Below are 19507 nucleotides of genomic sequence, written 5' to 3'. Positions count from 1 at the left end.
TTGGGATCCTTTTCAGAGTATTGCCCTAGCTACAGCAAATACCTGAAGGAGACACCCCAGGGTGCTTTTGCAATGAAGGAGCATGCAACCTTTGATAAAAGAATGTGTTTATTAGTGGTAATTTATTATTTTGGACAAGCTTGACATCTCTCACTAGGTCACATTTTGCAGTTGTAGGTTTTCATATCTTTTCTATATACCTGTGAGTATAGTAAGTTATATCTGTAGTGCTGTCATCAGTTTTGGAACTGCATATAGTACAGCCTCAACTTATTTTATCCATCCTGGTAGCTGCCATCGAAGCTGGAAAGGAAGTTTCTCCTGTGTTACCAGATCAGCGTTAGCAAAATAATGTTGCAGCACTTTCTTCTGAGCCATCCAGGACCACGTGAAAAGAAAAGCTGCAAAACTCACTTTATCACAACCTGGAAAGTGTCAGTTCAGAAAAACTTTCAATAAAGAAGGTTAATTTTTTCTCCAGAGTGGGAGAAGGATGGGATTTAACGTCCTGATGTATTCCCCACCTCTACAGCCTTGTCAAAAGGAAGACAAGTGGGGTCCCAAATGACTGGGGTTGATGGTTCCCATTCTCACTCTGCCCATGCAGGAGCATACCCACAGGCCATTCCTCACATACAAGAGGTGTACATACACACACAAAATTAAAATGTTTACTTCTAAATGGCACAGCTGAGATAATATTGCTTTAAAACCCTTTTATTTTTTCTTGGGGGGGGAGGGGAGGTAAATTAAGTTCTGATCCCATTTTATATTCAGGAAAAACCTTTTAGCTTCAAAAAGACTAGATTCAGTATCCCAAGATTCATGTCAGTAACAATTAGCATCACATTTAAACAACCTGCACGTCAGCATCCAGTCAAAGATGATAAAAAATAATCGGACAGTTCTTCTTCATTCGAATCTTGTTATCATCCATTTGGCCTACAGTTGGGTGTTTTCTATTTTCCTTAGATTATTAATAAAATTGGTCTTTTACCATAACAACTTGGAAACACTAGTTGTTGTCACCGTCCATAAGGTGGAAAACATTTCATTAAGAACTTTTTGATCAATTTAGCAGAAGAAAATGAGGTAGGTAAGGAGCCATTTTTAAAATGAGATTTCCCTGTCCTTGAGCCACGTATCATCTCATGTTGTCAAAAAAGAAAAAGCATGCTGGTCATCACCAATCTACCACACATTTCAGTTCTCTTCAGGAAAATGCTCTTGATTTGTTGGAAATGCGTCGTGTTTTATAGCAACCAACACAAGCATGCAGTGCTGACGGCATTTCTCATACAGGGTCTGCAAGGAAACCAGGGCATTAACCAAATCAAGAACTCTGTTGCCATTACTGACAGGTTTGTTAAGAGATCTAAACTCTCCAGGTTGTGAATTTGTGAAACGAGATGGGTGCGGTTGGCTGCAGCCTCGTTTAAGAGGAAGACAGGAGCAACGGTTACAAGGAAAAAGGCATTTTCAATGAACAGAAAAACCTAACTCGGTAACAATGCTTGAGAAGATAAGCACAGGAAAACCGAAAGATGTCAAGAAGAAAAACAGGATTTGGTGAGTGTGGTGGACCAAGGACAAGTGTCGGTGTACCAGCTCCCAGGCCTCGCTGTCTCTCAGCTTGGGGCCAGCATCACCCCCAGGGGCAGCCTGGCCCTTTCCTCGCCTGCCACCCTCATCTGCCATCTGTTTTTCACTCCATTTCACCAAGACCATCCTCGAACTACCCGCAGCATCCCGATGCGGGCCAAGGAGCGCTGAGCAGAGGGGACGACCCCTTCCCTCTCCCCCATAGCTGTGCCCCACAGGGGCCCTTGCAATGTCGGGGCTCAGGGCAGAGCCACACGGGCAGACCTTTACGATCCCCCCATCCTTCTCCCATCCCCTTCTCCCACCCCCTGCTGGCACACAGGGCCGGGGCTCACCACCACCCCCCACGGCGCCATCTTCTACAATCGGGAAAACCCGCTCTGCTTCCGGGTCGCCGTGGGGAAGGCGGTGCAGGGGCAGGGCCAGCACCCCCCCCGTGTGCCCCCCTGTCCCTCCCTGTCCCCCCCCCGAGCCGGGGGTAGACCCGAGCCGGGGCCTCCCCGCCCCGCAGCCGCGGGCCCCGGCGCGGTCCCTCCCCGCGATGAGCTCAGCCCGGCGGCGCGCAGGGGCGGGCGGCCCCGGCCATGCGGAGCCAGGACGGGAGGAGGCGGCGGTGCCGGTGCCGGTGGCCGAGCAGGGCCCTGCCTAGGCTGCGGCGGGGCCCCATGGGCCTGGGGAGGCCGGCGGGCCCCCGGGGTAGGGTAGGGTAAGGGTCCGGGGGTGCTCCCCGCCCCGCCGCCATGTACACCTTCGTGGTGCGGGACGAGAACAGCAGCGTCTACGCCGAGGTCTCCCGGCTCCTCTTGGCCAGCGGGCAGTGGAGGCGGCTCAGGAAGGACAACCCCCGCTTCAACCTGATGCTGGGCGAGAGGAACCGGCTCCCCTTCGGCAGGCTGGGTAAGGGCTGGCTCGGCGCCGCCGTGCATGAGCAGGGCGCGGTGCTGTCGGGGTGTCCCCCCCCCCCCCGGGCAGGGTGCGGCCACCGGGGTTCGGCAGCCCCCTGGCACCTCTGCGGGCAGGGTGTGCCCCATAGGGTCCCCCATAGCCTGGGAGGCATCGCCCGGCTGTCCCCTGGTGTCTCCTGGTCCCCTTGGCAGTGGCAGCAGCCCCTCGGTGAGAGCTGGCCCCCAGCCGTCTGTCTGCCGCCGGGCTCCTTGCCGCAGGGACCCCGTGGCCGCCCCAGCCCGCATCGCCAAGAACAAAGGGGCAGCACCGGGGGTCTCCCTGCGGCCGCTTCCATCCCTGGAACGGGCTCTGTCCCAAAACCTGAAAACAGGCAGTCCCTGCTGGGGGCTGCTGCCCCTCGCCAGGCCTCGAAGGATCGCCCTCCCCAAACTCCTGGAGGACAGCGTCTGCGATGCCCCCCAAAATACCCAGCCCAGCCTGGGGGCTGCGGGGCGGAGGAGTGGGATGCTGGCAGCCGGGACTCGCACCCCGCAGTGGGACACTCCCTTTGTTTGGCTCCCCGCGTGTAGAGGACAGTGGTCTCAGGGTCCCCGCCATCCCCAGGGCTGTCTGGGGGGGTCACGTCACCCCTACTTCTGAGCCTGCGTGCAGAAAAAACACTTGAGGCTTTTTTTTTTTTGCTGTTCCTTGGGGGTTCTGTCTCTTGGTGCAGGATCATGGGGGACACAGCGGTGCCAGTGACATCCCTGTGCCTAGCACAGGGCAGGGAGGTTGCAGCGCTGAGCTCACGCGTTAGGGGAGTGTTTCTGGGGTTTGAGCTCCTGCGGAAACGTGTCACAGCCAGGTGCACTGAAACCATCATCCGAGGATGTGCCTCTGCAGGGTCTTGGCGAGGGTGACAGCACGACTGGTCCCTGCTTGGGGCAGGGGGAGAGTTATTGTGGAGGCCGTGTGCATGTAAGGCCAGGGCACCCCCTCTTCTTCTCCACTGCTGCTTGTCCCCTTCTGCCAGCATGCATGGCCGTGGGTGAGCAAGCTCTGGGAGCTTCCCTACGCGGGTTTGTCCCCTGCCAGCCCTGCTGCCTGTCCCCGGCCCTACCAGACAGGGAAGAGCCCAGCAGCAGGGAAGGAGAGGCTGCCCACGAGCAGGGAGAGCCACGCCAGGCGCTGGCAGCGTTGTGGGGTGCGGCGGGGAGCAGAGATGCACCGTCATTGCCCGTGGCTGGTGGCGAGCTGCGAGGCTGGTGGGTGTCTGTGCAGAGTGCCAGCTGCTGGGCTGGCCCCGTGCTGGTTCCTCTCCCCAGCGTGTCGGAGCAGGTTTGTGGTGAGGACGCCGCTAACCCCAACACCGCAGGGTGTCTCCCTTCTGCAGTCCCAGCAGCCTGGGGGCAGGACTGCTTTTGCAGCCCCTTTCATGCAGTTCAAGCCCAGCACCACTTGGTCACCCCTGCTCTGTCAGATCGGTAAGTCAGCAGCTCCAGCACCACTCCCCCTGTCTCCACAGGCGCTTGTGACTGGAAAGTCCCCGCCACATGGCAGTGCCATCTGGTCACCTCCCAGCGTCAGGGTGTTTGCAGGAGGCAGGGGATCCCTGGGAGAGGCTTGAGCAGTGAGGATGCTCACACGTGCTGCAGCCAGCCACCACAAGCAAAGCTGGGCCCTAGTGTGGAGGTTTGCATGCAGGGCCTGGGAGCAGCAGGCTTCGTCACAGAACCGGTGCGGGCCTTTCATGTGACCAGAACAGCATGCCCAGCTCAGGTCAACCTCTTACTAACCTCTTCCACCCTAGAGAAGAGCCCTAGGATGATGGAAGGGCTTCAGCAGGTCCCTCGGTATGTCTTATGACAGGATACCTAAAAATGTTTTTCTTAGAGAGGGGCCAACCTTTGGCACTGACTTCTTTAACCCATCCTCTTATAGCAGGAGCTGGTTGCCTGAAATCGGTAGATTAAGACAAAAAAAAAAAACATGGTTATTTCGGTACATCTTCCAAAAATCTGTACCTTCTCTGGAATCTCTTCCTAAAGCTGTCCCTCTGAGCAGCTGTTGCACGCAGGCTGGCTGGGTTGGGTTCTCCTAAAGGCTCTGCTTGAAACAGACACTGCTTCAAGGAGTTGTAAGGCCCTGTCTTCCAAAGGGCTAAGCTTAGATCGTGTGTCACGGGGGAGTGGTGGGAGTGCCACTGCTGCTGGCTGGCCACAAGCACTTCTGCTGCACTCGCTGGTTTCCTACTCCTTGGGCTGATGGTGCCCTTACACGGTGAGTGTCCGCATCTAAGCCTGTATCTTGCATAAAAACAGCTTGTGCTAAGGGGAGACAAAGGAGGAGCAGGCTGCAGAGGCCTGACAGAGCAGAAGATGCTGGGCTCTGCTGGCCGCTGGAGGATCGCCGGTTCACTCAGTGCCTTGACAGCTTTTTAGCCCTGTTAAACTCACTGAGCAGACCTCGGTGTGCACAAGAACCTGTTCCCTTTCCCTCCTTGCTGGCCACCACACTGCACGTCACAGGCCACTGCTCCAGAGATGCTCAGCAAACCAACAGGGGCACTACCTCAGGTGCCCTGGGAAGCAAGCAAAATCAGTAAGCTGGAAACAGGAAGAAATTTGAGAGTTTTTACTAATTGCTTTCTGTAAATTAGTGCGTGGCAGTGCTGACTGTACCTGGCTTTACAGATCTTTCAGCTGTTTTTCGTACTTAAAGATCTGTGATTAAAATAATGAGCCAGGTCGGGGCCATGGTTTTGGGGTTGAAATAGATATTCACTGTCTGTGATCTCGCAGCTGCCTGGTCTTTAGGTTAATGTTTGCTCTGGGCCGTTTTTTCCAGGCAATTACCGCAGAGGGTAACTAAAACTCTGAATGCTGTTTCAGGGTCTAAATAACTCCCACAAGCATTTGTTTGAAAAGAGAAGGCAAAGATGCAAGTAACTTGTCATGCTTGGGGGTCCCTCTGGTCCTAGGTCTCGCTTCAGACCAGAGTGGTTTTCTGTCATATTTTCCCTATGGATGTCAGTTGTCACCAGGGCGCCAGGTATTGCCTCTGGCATCGTTCACCTGTTGCACATCCGTGTTCTGGGGAAGGCTGTGCGCTGCTGCCCAGATCTGCATTACCCCTTGGGCCGTCAGTCTCTCGGAGTGACCATGGGAGGGACATTTGCAGTGGGATCTTCAACCTCAGAGCTGTTTGGACTTCGACTGGGCAGGAGGTTGGGGCGTGAGGCCTCCAGGGGTCCCTTCCCACTGCAGCTGTCCCAGGGGCATTCCTGCATGCTGCCAGAGGGAAGCAAGGCTTTAGATCGTCTTTTAACATTTCCCAGCCCTTTATCTGAGCCTAAAGGGAATCCTGCTGTAAATGACAAAAAAAAAAAAAAAAAGGTTTTTTCCTAAGCTGTGATCTTTGTGTCATGGTGTACTTCCCTGCATCTTCCTACTGCTCTTAAGAGTAACTGAAAGCCTGGCTCTTAAAAAGTGCCACCAGCAAATGGAGAACATTTTTGGATGGCTCTGCCCGTTCCCGGTGTGAATTAGGAAATGGTTACTTTCTTTTGGAAAATGGAAGCAGCATGTTCAAAACAGACTTGAATAAAAGCATGTTTTTTCTTCCCTGATAGGAGGAAAATGCTGGAGCTGGTACCAGCTGAGAGTCTGTTTCTTTGATGGAGGGCAAGGAAACAGCTTCTTTTTCTTCTCTACTGCACAGATCCTTTGCACTAAGCAGATGTTTTTCCTCCACTAATTGAGAAGTTTGCCTGACTTTTCTATTTTCTGTTGTAGGCCACGAACCCGGACTTGTGCAGCTGGTGAATTACTACAGGGGAGCAGACAAGCTGTGCCGCAAAGCATCCCTGGTGAAGTAAGGAATTCACTGAAATGTTTCACAGCGTTGGTAGAAAATTTTCTTCTAACTGTTGGCAACTGCTGAACCTGTTCTAAGGGTATTTCACAGAACAGCTGCATTGGGGCGTCCTCGCACGTGGTGTCTTCAGACTTCTGTGCTGGTCTAGGCAGATATCTGGGTGCACAATGACCTCTTTGTAACTTCAGGGGAAATGACATTTCCATTGAATTACATCTTCTTGAAACCATACAGTGTATTGAATCAGACAGACAGGAGCTACAGATTAGAGCCAAATCAAAGAAAAAAAACAACAAACCGTATCTGCTCTTTCTCCTTGTAGCTACTTAATTAAAACCTACTCCTCTCGTCCTCTGATTCATACAGCGATGAGGCACTAACATGTGTTTAGCTAATCAGATTTGTTGGTCAAGCAAATGTCTGGAGACATCTCAAGGAAGACCAGGCTCTGGGAGTTATTTCTGCATGACCAGCTGTGCCATGGTCTCCTGGGGAAATGGGGGTGAGGTTTCATTGTAGATAACCCCGCTCCCTGCGCAAACTCTGCAGTCGTCAGGGCATCTTCATGTCAGAGCTCTTGGCCTCCTCCAAGCGTCTGATTACAAGTTAGTGTCTGTCCTGCCTCTTGCTGATGCAGTCTGTGTGCTGATCTGAGGCCAATCCTTCTCCTGCAAAGAACCTGGTCCCAAATGCTTTCTCTACAGTAGTGATGCTGTTTGTCAGGACATTTTAAACAAGCATTCAGCGTGCTCCCCAGCTGGATTTCTCTGCAGCCCATGGTCTGGAGACAGTCTTGAAAGTGCTTGCAGTTGTTTTTCTCTCCTGAAGCTTGGCTGACTTGTTGTACTCTGGGGTCAACCGTGTATCAAGCCACTTATGAAACCAAGGGACCAGAAGTGACGTTCCTCTGACAGGGGAATCCCAGGGTGTCACTGACAGACTGCCATTTCAACAGAGGATGCACACAGAAAGTCAGCACATGGTTAGCTCTGCTTTTGGCTTTCAGCAAAACGCAGAATGAGCATTCAAAGAGGCAGGCACCTCCCTGGACTCTGAAAGAAAACAGGCCTCAGCTCCACTGACAGGAGTTTGCTGGCATCTCTAGGCGTAACTGGTGGTAGGAGGGAGTAGCTGCCAGAGGGAACAGAGACTGAATAATGCAAAGGGGATCCCAGGCACCTCAGAACAGGAAAAGTGTAGCTGTGTTCTTGCCTTCAGCCTGTTCCCAATGGTCTCCATCCCCATCTGGGACGCCTGATCTGATCTCAGGGGGAATGGGGTCACGAGCTGAGCTGCAGCCCGAGAGCATTACTGCTCTGGCTTCCCCTTTGCCTGCTGTTATCACAGCTTCCTTCCTGCCCTGTTTCGCAGTAGCAATCACGCCTCCTCAGTGGCCTCGTGCAGAGATGGTGTAGGGAACTCACTACAAGCTCTAATTACATGGAAACTTCTCTACTGATTGCTTCGTGATATCTAAAGCACAAAATATTTAACAAAAGCTTGCAGGTCTGGTTCAAAGAGAAGTGCATTGTTGCAGCTTGGGATTGCCATGATCTCTTTAAAAAAGACCCTAATTTCGATGGTCTAAAGAGAATATAATTATTTAGTACAGGCTGTCTGTAAGATGCTATTCATCACCAGAGCCCAGTTAATTATGACTTGTACTCAGGAAATTATGTCCTCGCGGGTCACTCTGGAGATTAACAATGTGGAGATTAACAGCCTCTATCTCTTCACCCAGGCTAATCAAGACAAGCCCTGAGCTATCAGAGTCCTGCACGTGGTTCCCCGAGTCCTATGTGATTTACCCAACAAACCTGAAGACCCCCGTGGCCCCAGCACAGAATGGAATTCGCCATCTCATAAACAACACAAGGACAGATGAGAGAGAAGTCTTTTTGGCAGCTTACAATAGGCGGCGGGAAGGCAAAGAAGGCAACGTGTGGATCGCCAAGTCCTCAGCTGGTGCCAAAGGTTCGGTTTTCAGCAAAATGAGCCACCTTCTCATTATTCCTTACCCCTTACTTGATCAATAGAGTCCTGGGGCTTGGCTGAGCCCAGCTAAAATTTAGCCCATCTGTGAATGGCTTCGCCTACCTAATCCATGCCAGTCATGCCACCATAGGGCTCTCCTTTTTTGGTGGCATCAGGCTCCTGACAGGAATTAGGACATGGATGGCAGTGAAATAACTCCCCTTTTTTCTAGTCATGCACCTCAAAATACAAGAATGTTTGGTGCTGGGGGAAGGCAGCAGGGACCAGCAGGCCAGGGGAATGTGGACTGCAAGAGATGGGGAGCATAACAGGATGTGGGGAGGAGGGCAGTGGAGAGGAGAGCAGTCCTCCAGGACAGTGGCAAGCATTTCCATGCTGCAGCCAAGCCTGATTTCAGCTGATTTCAGACCATTGTTTGTCTTCCACCCAAACCTAAATACCTGGTGCCAATGTCCCTCCCATGGTCACACTGAGAGCTGTGAGCGCAGTGTATCCAAACTACATCCAAGCCTGGGCAGCCCCAAGCAGAGCAATGCAGTACCTGTATTTCTCTTTCATTTGAATAAGGCAATAGATACCTAGGTGATAACATGCCCTTCCTTTTTCCAGGGTCGTTGCACAGCTTGCTGTACAGAAATAATGAGCTATTAGGAAGATAGAGCTGGACACAGCTATGGATGTAATGCTTTGGTAATTATCCTATCTGCCAGTTACAGCAGTATCACTGGCATGCTATCAGAATTTCATTATGAAAACGCGCCTTGCTGTGTGCGCAGACCCCAAGTAGCAGAGCCCTGCCCATGGAAAGACCTGGTCTTTTCAAACAGAACAGGCCCTGAAATACTACTCATATTTGCAGAGTCACTTTTGAAGCAGTTTTACAAAAATCATCAGGAAACGTGAAAGCCAGAGGTGGCTGCAGGGAGGCTGGGTGATACAACTCATTCGTGCAGGCTTTCCTCGCTGCTCTGCTTTCATGGCTCCATTACTGAGAAGCATCAGAAGAGTACATGTATTTTCACCAGGGAGGAAGGGAGATGAGTACTTTCGTCATGCCACTGATGGGAAATGTGTCTGTGCAGTGTAACTGTCTGGCAAAGAATCAGTCTGGAAAACTGAAAAGGCCATGGCAGTTATTCACTGCAGCATGGGGAGGTTTAAACTCTCCGCATACTTTATTCAAGTGGGATCCTGTCTTCTTTTCTGCATTAAAGCAAAGTAACTTTTTGTATTCATCACTGTGCTGCAGAACTCAAGATGGGAATTAAAGTGAAAAGAGAGCCTCATGCTAATCTTCTAGAGAGAAGTTCAAATGTCTGGGGATTACTTCTGATGAAGCAGAAAGCTTGTCGGCATTAATTGCCGAGGCAGCTTCAGTTCAGAGACAGCCCCTGATTCAAGAGAGTTCTAGGAGAAGCTTGGTTGTCCATCATTAGAAGGAAAACTACAGGTTTAGGATGTCCTGACGTAAAAGTTAAGAAACGTTCATCTGTTGCCAGAGATTTTGGTGTCGTCTTTGAGAACAGAGACAGTGGCCCCACATAAGCTGCTTTGCTGGTTGCTGACTAGGTGCACAGTTGAGCTAACCACCCGCTCAGTTCACCGGCTGTCCAGCACAGAACTGATGCCTGCTGACTTTCCCACTGCAGCAGCTTTACTGGCTTAAAGAGATGTTGTTTCCTTCCTTTCCCGTGTGATGTACAGCACTGTGATACACCACAGGTACACCAACACAAGTGTCTGACTGGCTCTGCTGTGACCAGGGGACTAAAAATCTTGTTTCACTCTTCCCCCCCCCCCCCCCCGATAAAATGGGGGAGAAAAATATTTGATGAAAGCACTTCCATTTGGTTTGAGGACACTAAGAAGGGTAGGGCATTGGTGGGGCTGGGAAGCTGGTGATTCACAGGTGTGCTCTAAACCAGTGTTGTCCTACTGGTGCCCCACTGAAGAGAGTTTGTTTCTTTTCACTCAGTATTTCCTAAAAAAAATCAGCACAAAATTAAGAGTAAATTATCAGCTTTAGTCTAAAAGGTTAATTAAATGCTTAACAACAGGCCATAGTGCCAGAGAAATGTTAGATAATTTTACCTGAGCTGGTTTATCCTTCAGTGGCACTGTGCCATCCCTTTATCAAATCCCAGAAGGGATCTGTTCTCTCTTCGTTGTTCTGCAACAGTGATTTCATGTCTGGACTCTTGCAAGGAATGAACAGCGACAGCTTCAGCCAAAATGTGGCAGTATTTAAAAGACACATCTGAATTCTTTAATGAAGAGTTTCCAAAGAAGGGGAAAACACTGACTACATGGATGAGCATTTTGAAACAGTTCTTTTCCTAATTCAGCAGTGATTTCAATAGTAACTTAAATGGACTCAGTGAGCAGGGGAACACTGTTTGCATGTCTGCTTCTGGCAGACAGAAAAGCCAGGCGGGGGAAGAAAGTCTTAGTATAGAATGAAAACAAACCTCTCTCCCCAAAGAAACAAAATAAAGAAAAATCTCACAAACTGCCAAAGCCCCTTCTCTTCAAACTGCTGAAAAACAGGGAAAAGCAAAAGAAAATTTAAAAAGTGCTAAATGCCCCTCCCTGCCAAGCCCAGCTGGAAAAAAAACCTGCCAGAAAAGAAAATCTAATCCTCCAAACAAAGCAGCTGCCTCACTTCTTGCCAAGGTCCCTGATTGCTCTGCATCTACTCACACCTAAATAGCCATCCCCTGCAGACAGGCCCCAGGCAGACCGTGCCATCTCAGTACCCTTGGTTTCCATTTGCGTTAGCTCCAGCTGGAGGGGAACCAAATGTCCTATGGCATGGAAAAGGGGAGATACCTCTGCCAATTTATTGCATGACACTGAGCTAACATGACATAGCTCAGGCACCAGGCAGCCCTGGGGCCATGGGTTCTCATGTGATGCTTGGTTTTCCATGGGAATGATCCACGGCCCACTTGGGCCCGGAAAGAGCTCTAGCAAAGATCCTCCACCTGATTTTTTCTTTATCTTTCTGTGTCAGGGGAAGGGATCATGATTTCTTCAGAGGCTGGAGAGCTCTTGGACTTTATCGATGAGCAGGGACAAGTGCACGTGATCCAGAAATACCTGGAGAAGCCTCTTCTTTTGGAGCCAGGGCATCGCAAGTTTGACATCAGGTAACCTTTTCTGCCTGGCTTTTGTAATACCGGTTTGCATTTCTGCGTAGTTTCTTTTTAAGCCACTGAGACTTGAGTTTGTTCTCTTGCCCCCTAGGAGCTGGGTTCTCGTGGATCATCAATATAATATCTACCTCTACAGAGAGGGTGTCCTGCGGACCTCTTCCGAACCATATAACAGTGCTAATTTCCAGGACAAAACCTGCCACTTGACCAATCACTGCATTCAGAAGGAATATTCCAAAAACTACGGGCGGTATGAGGAAGGGAATGAAATGTTCTTTGAGGAGTTCAACCAGTATCTGATGGATGCCCTAAACACAACGCTTGAGAATAGCATCTTACTGCAAATCAAACACATAATAAGGTAACCAGCTGCCAGTTGTACAGGGGTACCCAACCCTTCAGTGACAGGGAATCTGTATGAACACAACTGAGCAGACAGATGGACAAGAGAAGGGGTTGATTTGCGTGAATCGGGGGTTGTGACCCAGTGGTAAATTAAAGATAAATCCAGAAACACCCCAATGTCATTGCTTAGTGAAAAAGCAGATAAGGGACTCTATAGATGCGGTTCTCTGAAGGGTAGGTGTCAGTGTGTGTGCATTTTGCTGGCTGTTTTTAGAGGAGAATGGAGTGAGCTTTAGCCCAAGCAGAGCCAGCTAGCACTATCAGCTACTTCCTGGGCACTGAGGAAATTGCCTGGAGAGATCGTGGCACTGCAGAGAAACCAGGTCTTGAAGAAGTGATCCTCCATGGCAGAGTTTTCTTTGCAAATCCCCCATTGCTGTTACACCAAAATGACATGACACGATCTTTGAGGGTCTCAGTGGCAAATGAGCTCTGAGTGGCAGTTCCCTGGGGGCCCTGGGTGCAGCTCTTTGTGGCTCTGCCTTCTACTTCAAGCTCTAACTGCAGATTCTCTTTTTCCACTTGCCTAATCTAGTGGTGAGGGCGGATGCTGCTCTCCTGCTCTTTGGGTGTTAACTCAGCGCTGTCTTAGGAATTTTGGACTGTCCATGTATGTTTTGATGTTTGCAGGGACCTGGTTGCCATGACGTTTGTTGGATATAACTTGTAATTTAGGGGCTGGTAAAATGACACCCAGATACCAGGCACAAGGCAGGCCTGATGGGGCTGCAGGGGGGCACTGCCTGCTTGTTTGCTTGTCAGAGTCAGAAAGCGTTGCCCCATCCACTTGATGCCCGAAGCGGTCCCAAGGCAATGGGGGAGCCCTCCGCTTACCTGCACCATGCACGTGCCTTCAGAAGCTGCAGTGCAACCAGTGTGCCCGCAGGGCTTTTAATCTCATGTTTCTGTTTTTCCCATCGCAGAAGCTGCCTTATGTGTATAGAGCCTGCAATCAGCACAAAGCATCTTCACTACCAGAGCTTCCAGCTCTTTGGCTTTGACTTCATGGTGGATGAGGAGCTGAAAGTCTGGCTCATAGAAGTCAACGGGGCTCCAGCTTGTGCCCAGTGAGTAGTCAGTTTCTGTAACACATTTGTGGTGCCACCGTTCACATGGCTCACACAAAACTTGGACGTATCCCAACTCCAAGTGAAAAAGGTGGAAGAAAGTGAATGGAAGGGGGCTTTCCCATGCAAATCCATACCAGATACTCGATTTCTGGACAACTGGATTTGAATGTAACTTGGGATGTTTTTATTGACACTGTGGGGTACGTTGCGGAATTAATGCCTTGGGGCTCAGGTGATTTCTCAGCCTCTCTTGTGGAGCCAGTGGTGGATGGTCTTCACCTGAACACAGAATAAATGAGTAGCATTAAAGGCAGCAGCTGGAAGTGGGTGACTGAATTTGCAGGCAGTAGGACCCCAGCGCGCAGTGTAGATGCCACAGAAATTGGATCAAAGCTCCTGCCAGCCAAGGGGAAGCTGGGACAGCCAGGCAACCCTGGCCATGAACATCTCTGCATAGGCACAGTGGGAGGCGCTGTATTATGCGATTGAGACGACTGGAAGACTAGAAATCTTTGCTAAATAGGCATCTTTATTATATACAAACACAGCAGAACAGAAAAGGCTGTTCTACATTATCTGCATTACTGTAGCTATCATATTATTTTTACACGTACATATCAATGTGTTATATATTATAATAATATCTATATTATTATGTATGTTATAGTATGTCAACTAATCTGCATTAAATGTAGATTAGATTAGGTCATCACTAATACTAGAGAAGAAATACAGGGCCAACCTACCAGGCAGCCCAGTCATCACCCTTTTCAGGGCTATTCTAATTTATAGCACCCATATCACACAATTCAGATTTAAAAGTCAAAAATTGTCTGCTGAAAGCAGTAACATACTCAGGAGCTGAAAAAGCATCTTACTGTTAAGTAGCCCCAGCTGCAAGGGTGGCATTATTAATTCTAGCAAAGACAGCTTTGGTACTAGAAGTGTCCCATATGCCAGCACATTCAATGAGGTTACACGTGTATTTCCTTCAGCAGAAAACAAAGCTGTTGTTAACTCATTTCTCAAACACCTTGTCTCTCTTCTGCCTAATCCTGCTTTTTGTGAACCTTGCCATGATGAAACCCTTCCAGCCCTTCTGGGGGAGTCCTGTGAAATCTCTGTGCCTAGCTCACAAGTTAATATACACGCTTGCACCCCATTGCAACATTTCATCAAACCATGCATACATCAAAGAAATCCCTCTGGGGTGCATCCCCACTTGTACAGGGTCTGTTGTGATAATCACGACTCCCAGAGCTGGGAGACTGGTACAGGGGGTGCTTAGCTGTTGTCTGCCCCCATGCATCTTGCGGTGACTCAAGTCTGGGTCCTGAGGATGTGGAGACGCTGCTGAGGAACTTGATCTGACAGTAAACTGAGAGAAATGGGTCTTATGGTCCCATGCAGCAAAGAGCAATGTTGGGAATGGGAGCATCGTTGAGAAAGAAGACGGTTGCTGGGGTAGGAGGGGAGGATACCAGGACATGCCAGCCTCACCTGATTTGCCTCCCTGGAGCTACCTGTAACAGCAGCAGGATCTTGTAGCTCCCACTGGGAAAACACATGCCTATGTATGAGGAGGTTGGGGGCCCACTGGTTTGGCCTGCTCGGGCGTCTTACTCTGTCTCTCTTGTCTCTTAGGAAGCTGTATGCAGAACTCTGCCAAGGAATTGTGGATGTAGCCATCTCTAGCGTTTTCCCGCTCGCTGACACTGGGCAGAAGATGAGCCAGCCACCATCAATCTTTATCAAGCTGTGATGACCACAGGAATGCGTCTGCTGTGCATAGGGAGAGACTGCACCCACTGGGTCAGCACTGTTCGATGGCTTATCTCAGTATCATGCCAAAAAGTGATAGGGACAGACTTCTTTTTTTTGTTCTGGAAAATCATGGGGAAAAACAACAAAACAGGCACCCACACAGAGCAGCGATGAGCCAGAGCTGCTGAGACAACTCTGCCTGCATTCACCAAAATCCACTTTAGAAACAGCTCTTGTGACTTTGATATCTGAAACAAATCTCTCTGGGAGAACAGCAAAGTAACCTTAAGATGAAACCCCAACAGGGATACTATAATACTGTATTAGCTCCTCCTTTTCTATAGAGATAACATTGTGGGGTTTTTTTAAGGCGATTGAGTGAAGAGTACGATGGTCTTCTGGGACATCGTAGTTGGAAAGTTTTCCTCCTCCCGCTGTGTTTCTTCTTTCCTCACCCACTGCATAATTAGTGCCTTAGCTCAGCTCCAAATAGGTGACTCCTTTCCCTTGTTCCTGCTCTTTTCCATAGAAAGGAACAAGATCTCTTGCGTCACAGGATGCATAAAACCAGGAACACTGAGAATTCAGTTTCCTGAGGTCATTTCAAAGCTGGCTGGCTGAACACCCAGGCAACGACTGGCAAGGACGCTGTCAGAAAGGGTGCTGAACTGCAGGCGGTGAATTAACCCAAGCAGGGAAGGCAGTTTGTTTGTTTATAGTTATCCCTTTTCCTAATGAGATTTGAATCAGTTTCAATCCAAGTCTGATGCAGTTGGATTCTGTTTGAAACAGGTAGAGAGACTCCCCTTGGGACTCACCTGCAGGCTATAGGATTTCTAGCACCATTTCTGTGCTAGGAGTGTTTTGAATAGCTGAAACCCAATCTACTCAGCTTCTTCTGAGACAATGCAGTGAATTTAGGCTCTTCTCTCAGCTTTCACCTTACTGCCTTTGAGGCTTGAATCTGAAACCTTTCAACCCAAATGATTTTTATCCTGTTTGATCCAGCCAATTTGATTCTCCTCCATTTTACAAATATTGTAATTTTCTACCCTGAACACAGTCCACAGCTCAGTCGCAGCAAGGAGGAAGTTGGGTGAGATGTTCTAGACCAGGAGAGAGATTCCTTGTGTATAGGTTTGCCACACAGCTGGGGCAGGCTGATATTTTTGTGGGGAAGTTAAATTCCTTGAGGTCCCTGAATTTCAGAGCTAACATCTACTTTGAGTATAACCTAAATCCCTGGCATGCTACCCATCTTGTGAAGTTCATCTGAATTTTCAGCGTAAGCCAGCACACCCCTCCTAAAGTAAAGCTCTGCAGAGCACAGCAGCATTTCTAGCAGCAGCTGGCTTTGTGAGTGGTGTCTGGCCTGTGCCGTGTCCCAGATTTCTATACAGAGAAGCAAAGTTCAACCGTTAGATCTCTGTTCAAGAGGCTACTGTGGTGTCTGCAAAGAACTGAGTGCTGACAGAGTGCATGTTAAAGCTCATTTGTACAATGGTGGTACTGGGTTTGGGGATTCTTTCCATGTTGCACACGATGTGTGGATGTACCTTAGCTCTGAGGTTACGTGGTTCAAAATATGGTTCAGGGCAGATTGTGCCTGCATGAGCAGCACAGAACCAGTTCCTGGCAAGGAGGAAGGGAGATAGATTGCCTGATTGAGATCCTCACATACTGCATAGGAAACCGTCATGGAAAACTGCAGCTCTGGGGATTTGAATTGATTGCAGCAGGAGAGCAGACTGTGCAGCTGAGGTCAGAGCTCTGTTCTGCTGCCTCTGGCAGGGAGAGATGGTTGGCACAGAAATAAACTGGTTCCTGTTACCCAAAATAAACAAACAAGAAGAGATCATGGAGGTTACAAGTTTCTTGCTGCCTGTGCGTAAATGGGACGTGAGTCAAGCAGTGGGATTTCTCCCTCAAAAGATCCTGGAGTCGTGATGGACTCATCTCTGCTCATGACCGAGATTTGAAAGGTCTTCCTGCCAGCCTAGAGCTCTGTAAGGAGACGATCCTGCCACTTTTCTGGAGACAGAACTGAAGTGTCCAGGCCTCCCTAGAAGAAGATATTTTGAACATGGTGTAATGGGACGGATATTCTTTGCAACATGCTGTGAATCCACACGTGGCACTACTTCACACAAGGATGCTTGAATCCAAGAGGGAACAGAGTGCTTAGCAAAACCCAGCAGAAGCATTGCAGAGAGGAAGCATCCCAAAAAGCCACACAAACACCTCTGGAGCTGTAAACACGCTGAAGTGCTGCGTGGATCAGCATCTGCACAGCATGTGACAGGCACAAGGTGCACTGGTACACTCAGAAGTGACAAGGAGCAGGAACATTTTAATATGTGAAAACAGGACTTTTTTTTTTCTTCTGCTGCGTGCAGAAGAGGCCTGGACTGTGAGTGCTAGTGGGTGGGTTTGTTTCTAGAGAGATCCCAAATGCCAGGTCTGGTCTCTGACTTTGGACCTTGGGTGTATTCCGAAGAGGTGCTGTGAACTCTTCAGTTCATGAGTCAGGAGGCAGTGGGGAAGTAGTGAATCATAAGCTGCTAGAGAGAGGGGTATAGGAGGAGGACTGGTTGGGTTTTAGTAACCTTATGATGGCACATAGGTGTCAAAACTTCCATGCAGACCAGGCAAAGCATAGTGGTAGCACTCCAAAGTAAAAAAGTAGGCCCTGATGGCTGTTTAACTCAGCTTGCAAAGCTGACAGTTCAGCACGTCTCCATTGGCATTTCCAGGGTATCTTCAAATTAGCTTAACCTAACATGAGCTTAAAAATACTTCCCCCCACCCCCCAGCAAAGGCAAGATCAAATAGCAATCACCCTGGTCCAGGATGTACATGAGGTGACAGGACACACTGCACTCTCTCAAGCTCTAGAGCAGCCCAGAGCACAGCTGCTAAGTGCATGAAGTGAGAAAAAAAATTCCCCATCATAAAGAAATGAAAAACGCACCAGCCCTGGGGCACCAGACCCATCTTTCTTTTCCACTCAAAAGGGAAATTCAAAAATCAGATCGTTCCCTTTCTTAGTGTACAGCTCCGTGCTGAAGTAGTGGCAAGAGGCCAGGAAAGCAGCCTGGATGCAGGAGAAAGCAGCGGCCTTCACTGGAGCAGCTGATAAAGCCAGAAGTACTGACTCAGGAACCTCTGCCAAACTCCAAGGCCTTTTCTTCCCCCCCGTTGCATCTCGGGTTGCGTTGTGGTACGTCACCAACTGGGTATTAGTGCTGCTCAGCTAAAAGCAGGGCTTCGACTTGATGGTAGAGCCGTGACCACAGGTGATGCAGCTGTTTATAAACTGCCCTATCAACTGGGTTTCGGGGAGATAGCGATTCAGGGACACTAATCATCGGTAGGTTTGCTGAATTCTTAAAAGTAAGCTACAGCCTCAGGAGGAAAACAGCAGGTACTGTTTGTGACTACCACCTGCCCTCAAAGCATTCCTCGAGGTAGAGCACAGAGGTGAATGACAGAGGACAGACAGCATAGTGCCTAAGGTCTTGTCCAATATATTAGCCAAGCATATATTAGATGTGTGTACGGCTGAGGCCTGAGTGTTGCAGCCGTGGGTGCATCTTGCAAGTGATGCTCACAAACCCTCGTGAGACTTTCTTTTTTTAGAAAAATGCAAAAAAAAATGTTTTCTACCTTATTCCAGCTAAAAGGTCAATAGAAAAGGTCTTGCCCTCTTTCCTAAGCTTTTATAAAGGATGGTGCTGGGTTTCAAGAAGATACCTGCCATACTGCAGAATGTCTCTAGTCTTAGCTCTGTCCCTTCCTGTGGGCCACGAAGGATTTCAGACCCAGGTGCTCTGGTGGGTTTCCAGCAGGGTCTGGTCCAGCTGGGCCCTGGGTTTCAGTTAATTCCCCAATCACTTGTCTCATGCCAGGTTAGTTGTGACTACCATGCAACTGCTGTTGTGCTCCCATGAAATCCAGCGGCCAGCTGCAACCCACAAAAAAAACTCTGGAGAAGCATAAGAAGGAATCAGCAGCCATTTCACCCGGCTTCTGCACCCCGTTGTGATCGACGCCCTTCAGGACTGCTTGCATGTCCCTGGTCCCAGCATTTCATGTTCTCCACGTGCAGCTGTCCCCCCGGGGAGCCCCGCTGTGCCGTCCGTGGGTTAGTAACCATGTCTCATTACCCATGTCAGCTCCCACAGGCCACGGAGAGCGGCGGCGGTGCTGGCCGCTCCCACGTCAGCATGCGCGTGTGGGGCCGGCGGGGCTCCCTGTCCCACGCTTCTCCAGCAGCTGCGTCCACGTCTGTCCTCGGCCACCATTAAATGAGCTGATCTCATGGGCTGGCGTCTTTCCTTGGGGTGGCCTGCCCTCCATCATGGGTGGGCACGGGGAATCATAGAATCATATAATATCCTGATTTGGAAGGGGCCTACAAGGATTGTGAAGTCCAACTGGCTCCACACAGGCCTACCTAAAATTATCACACAGAGTCACAGAATGGTTGAGGTTGGAAGGGACCTCTGAAGATCACCTAGTCCAACCCCTCTGCTGAGCAAGATCACCTAGAGCACATTGCGCAGGATGGCATCTAGGCAGGTTTTGAATATCTCCAGAGAAGGAGACTCCACAGCCTCTCTGGGCAACCTGTTCCAGTGCTCTGTCACCCTCACAGTAAAGAAGTGCCCCCTCATATTGAGCCAGAACATCCTGTACTTCAGTTTGTGCCCATTGCCTCTCGTCCTGTCACTGGACACAACTGAAAAGAGGCCG

The 19507-nt window shown here is 49.7% G+C and overlaps 1 protein-coding gene across 1 annotated transcript; it reads left to right on the top strand.

Moving 5' to 3' along the window:
* Positions 1-2024: 2024 nt before the first annotated feature.
* TTL (tubulin tyrosine ligase) lies at positions 2025-19073 on the top strand. The gene is made up of 7 exons (XM_080585010.1): positions 2025-2499; positions 6282-6360; positions 8105-8337; positions 11372-11507; positions 11605-11874; positions 12842-12985; positions 14633-19073. The coding sequence occupies exons 1-7, from the start codon at positions 2343-2345 to the stop codon at positions 14748-14750; spliced, it is 1137 nt and encodes a 378-aa protein (XP_080441136.1). The 5' UTR covers positions 2025-2342; the 3' UTR covers positions 14751-19073.
* Positions 19074-19507: the final 434 nt, after the last annotated feature.

This window comes from Anser brachyrhynchus (genome assembly GCF_964034855.1).
Source record: "Anser brachyrhynchus genome assembly, chromosome: 3".
Taxonomy (NCBI): domain Eukaryota; kingdom Metazoa; phylum Chordata; class Aves; order Anseriformes; family Anatidae; genus Anser; species Anser brachyrhynchus.
This window is presented reverse-complemented; position numbering and strand designations above follow the sequence as displayed.

Coding starts and splice junctions, on each gene's coding strand:
- TTL (XM_080585010.1), top strand. CDS start 2,343: ATGTACACCTTCGTGGTGCGGGACGAGAACAGCAGCGTCTACGCCGAG. Junction 11,508..11,604: donor CATCGCAAGTTTGACATCAG/GTAACCTTTTCT, acceptor CTTGCCCCCTAG/GAGCTGGGTTCTCGTGGATC. Junction 12,986..14,632: donor GGGGCTCCAGCTTGTGCCCA/GTGAGTAGTCAG, acceptor CTTGTCTCTTAG/GAAGCTGTATGCAGAACTCT.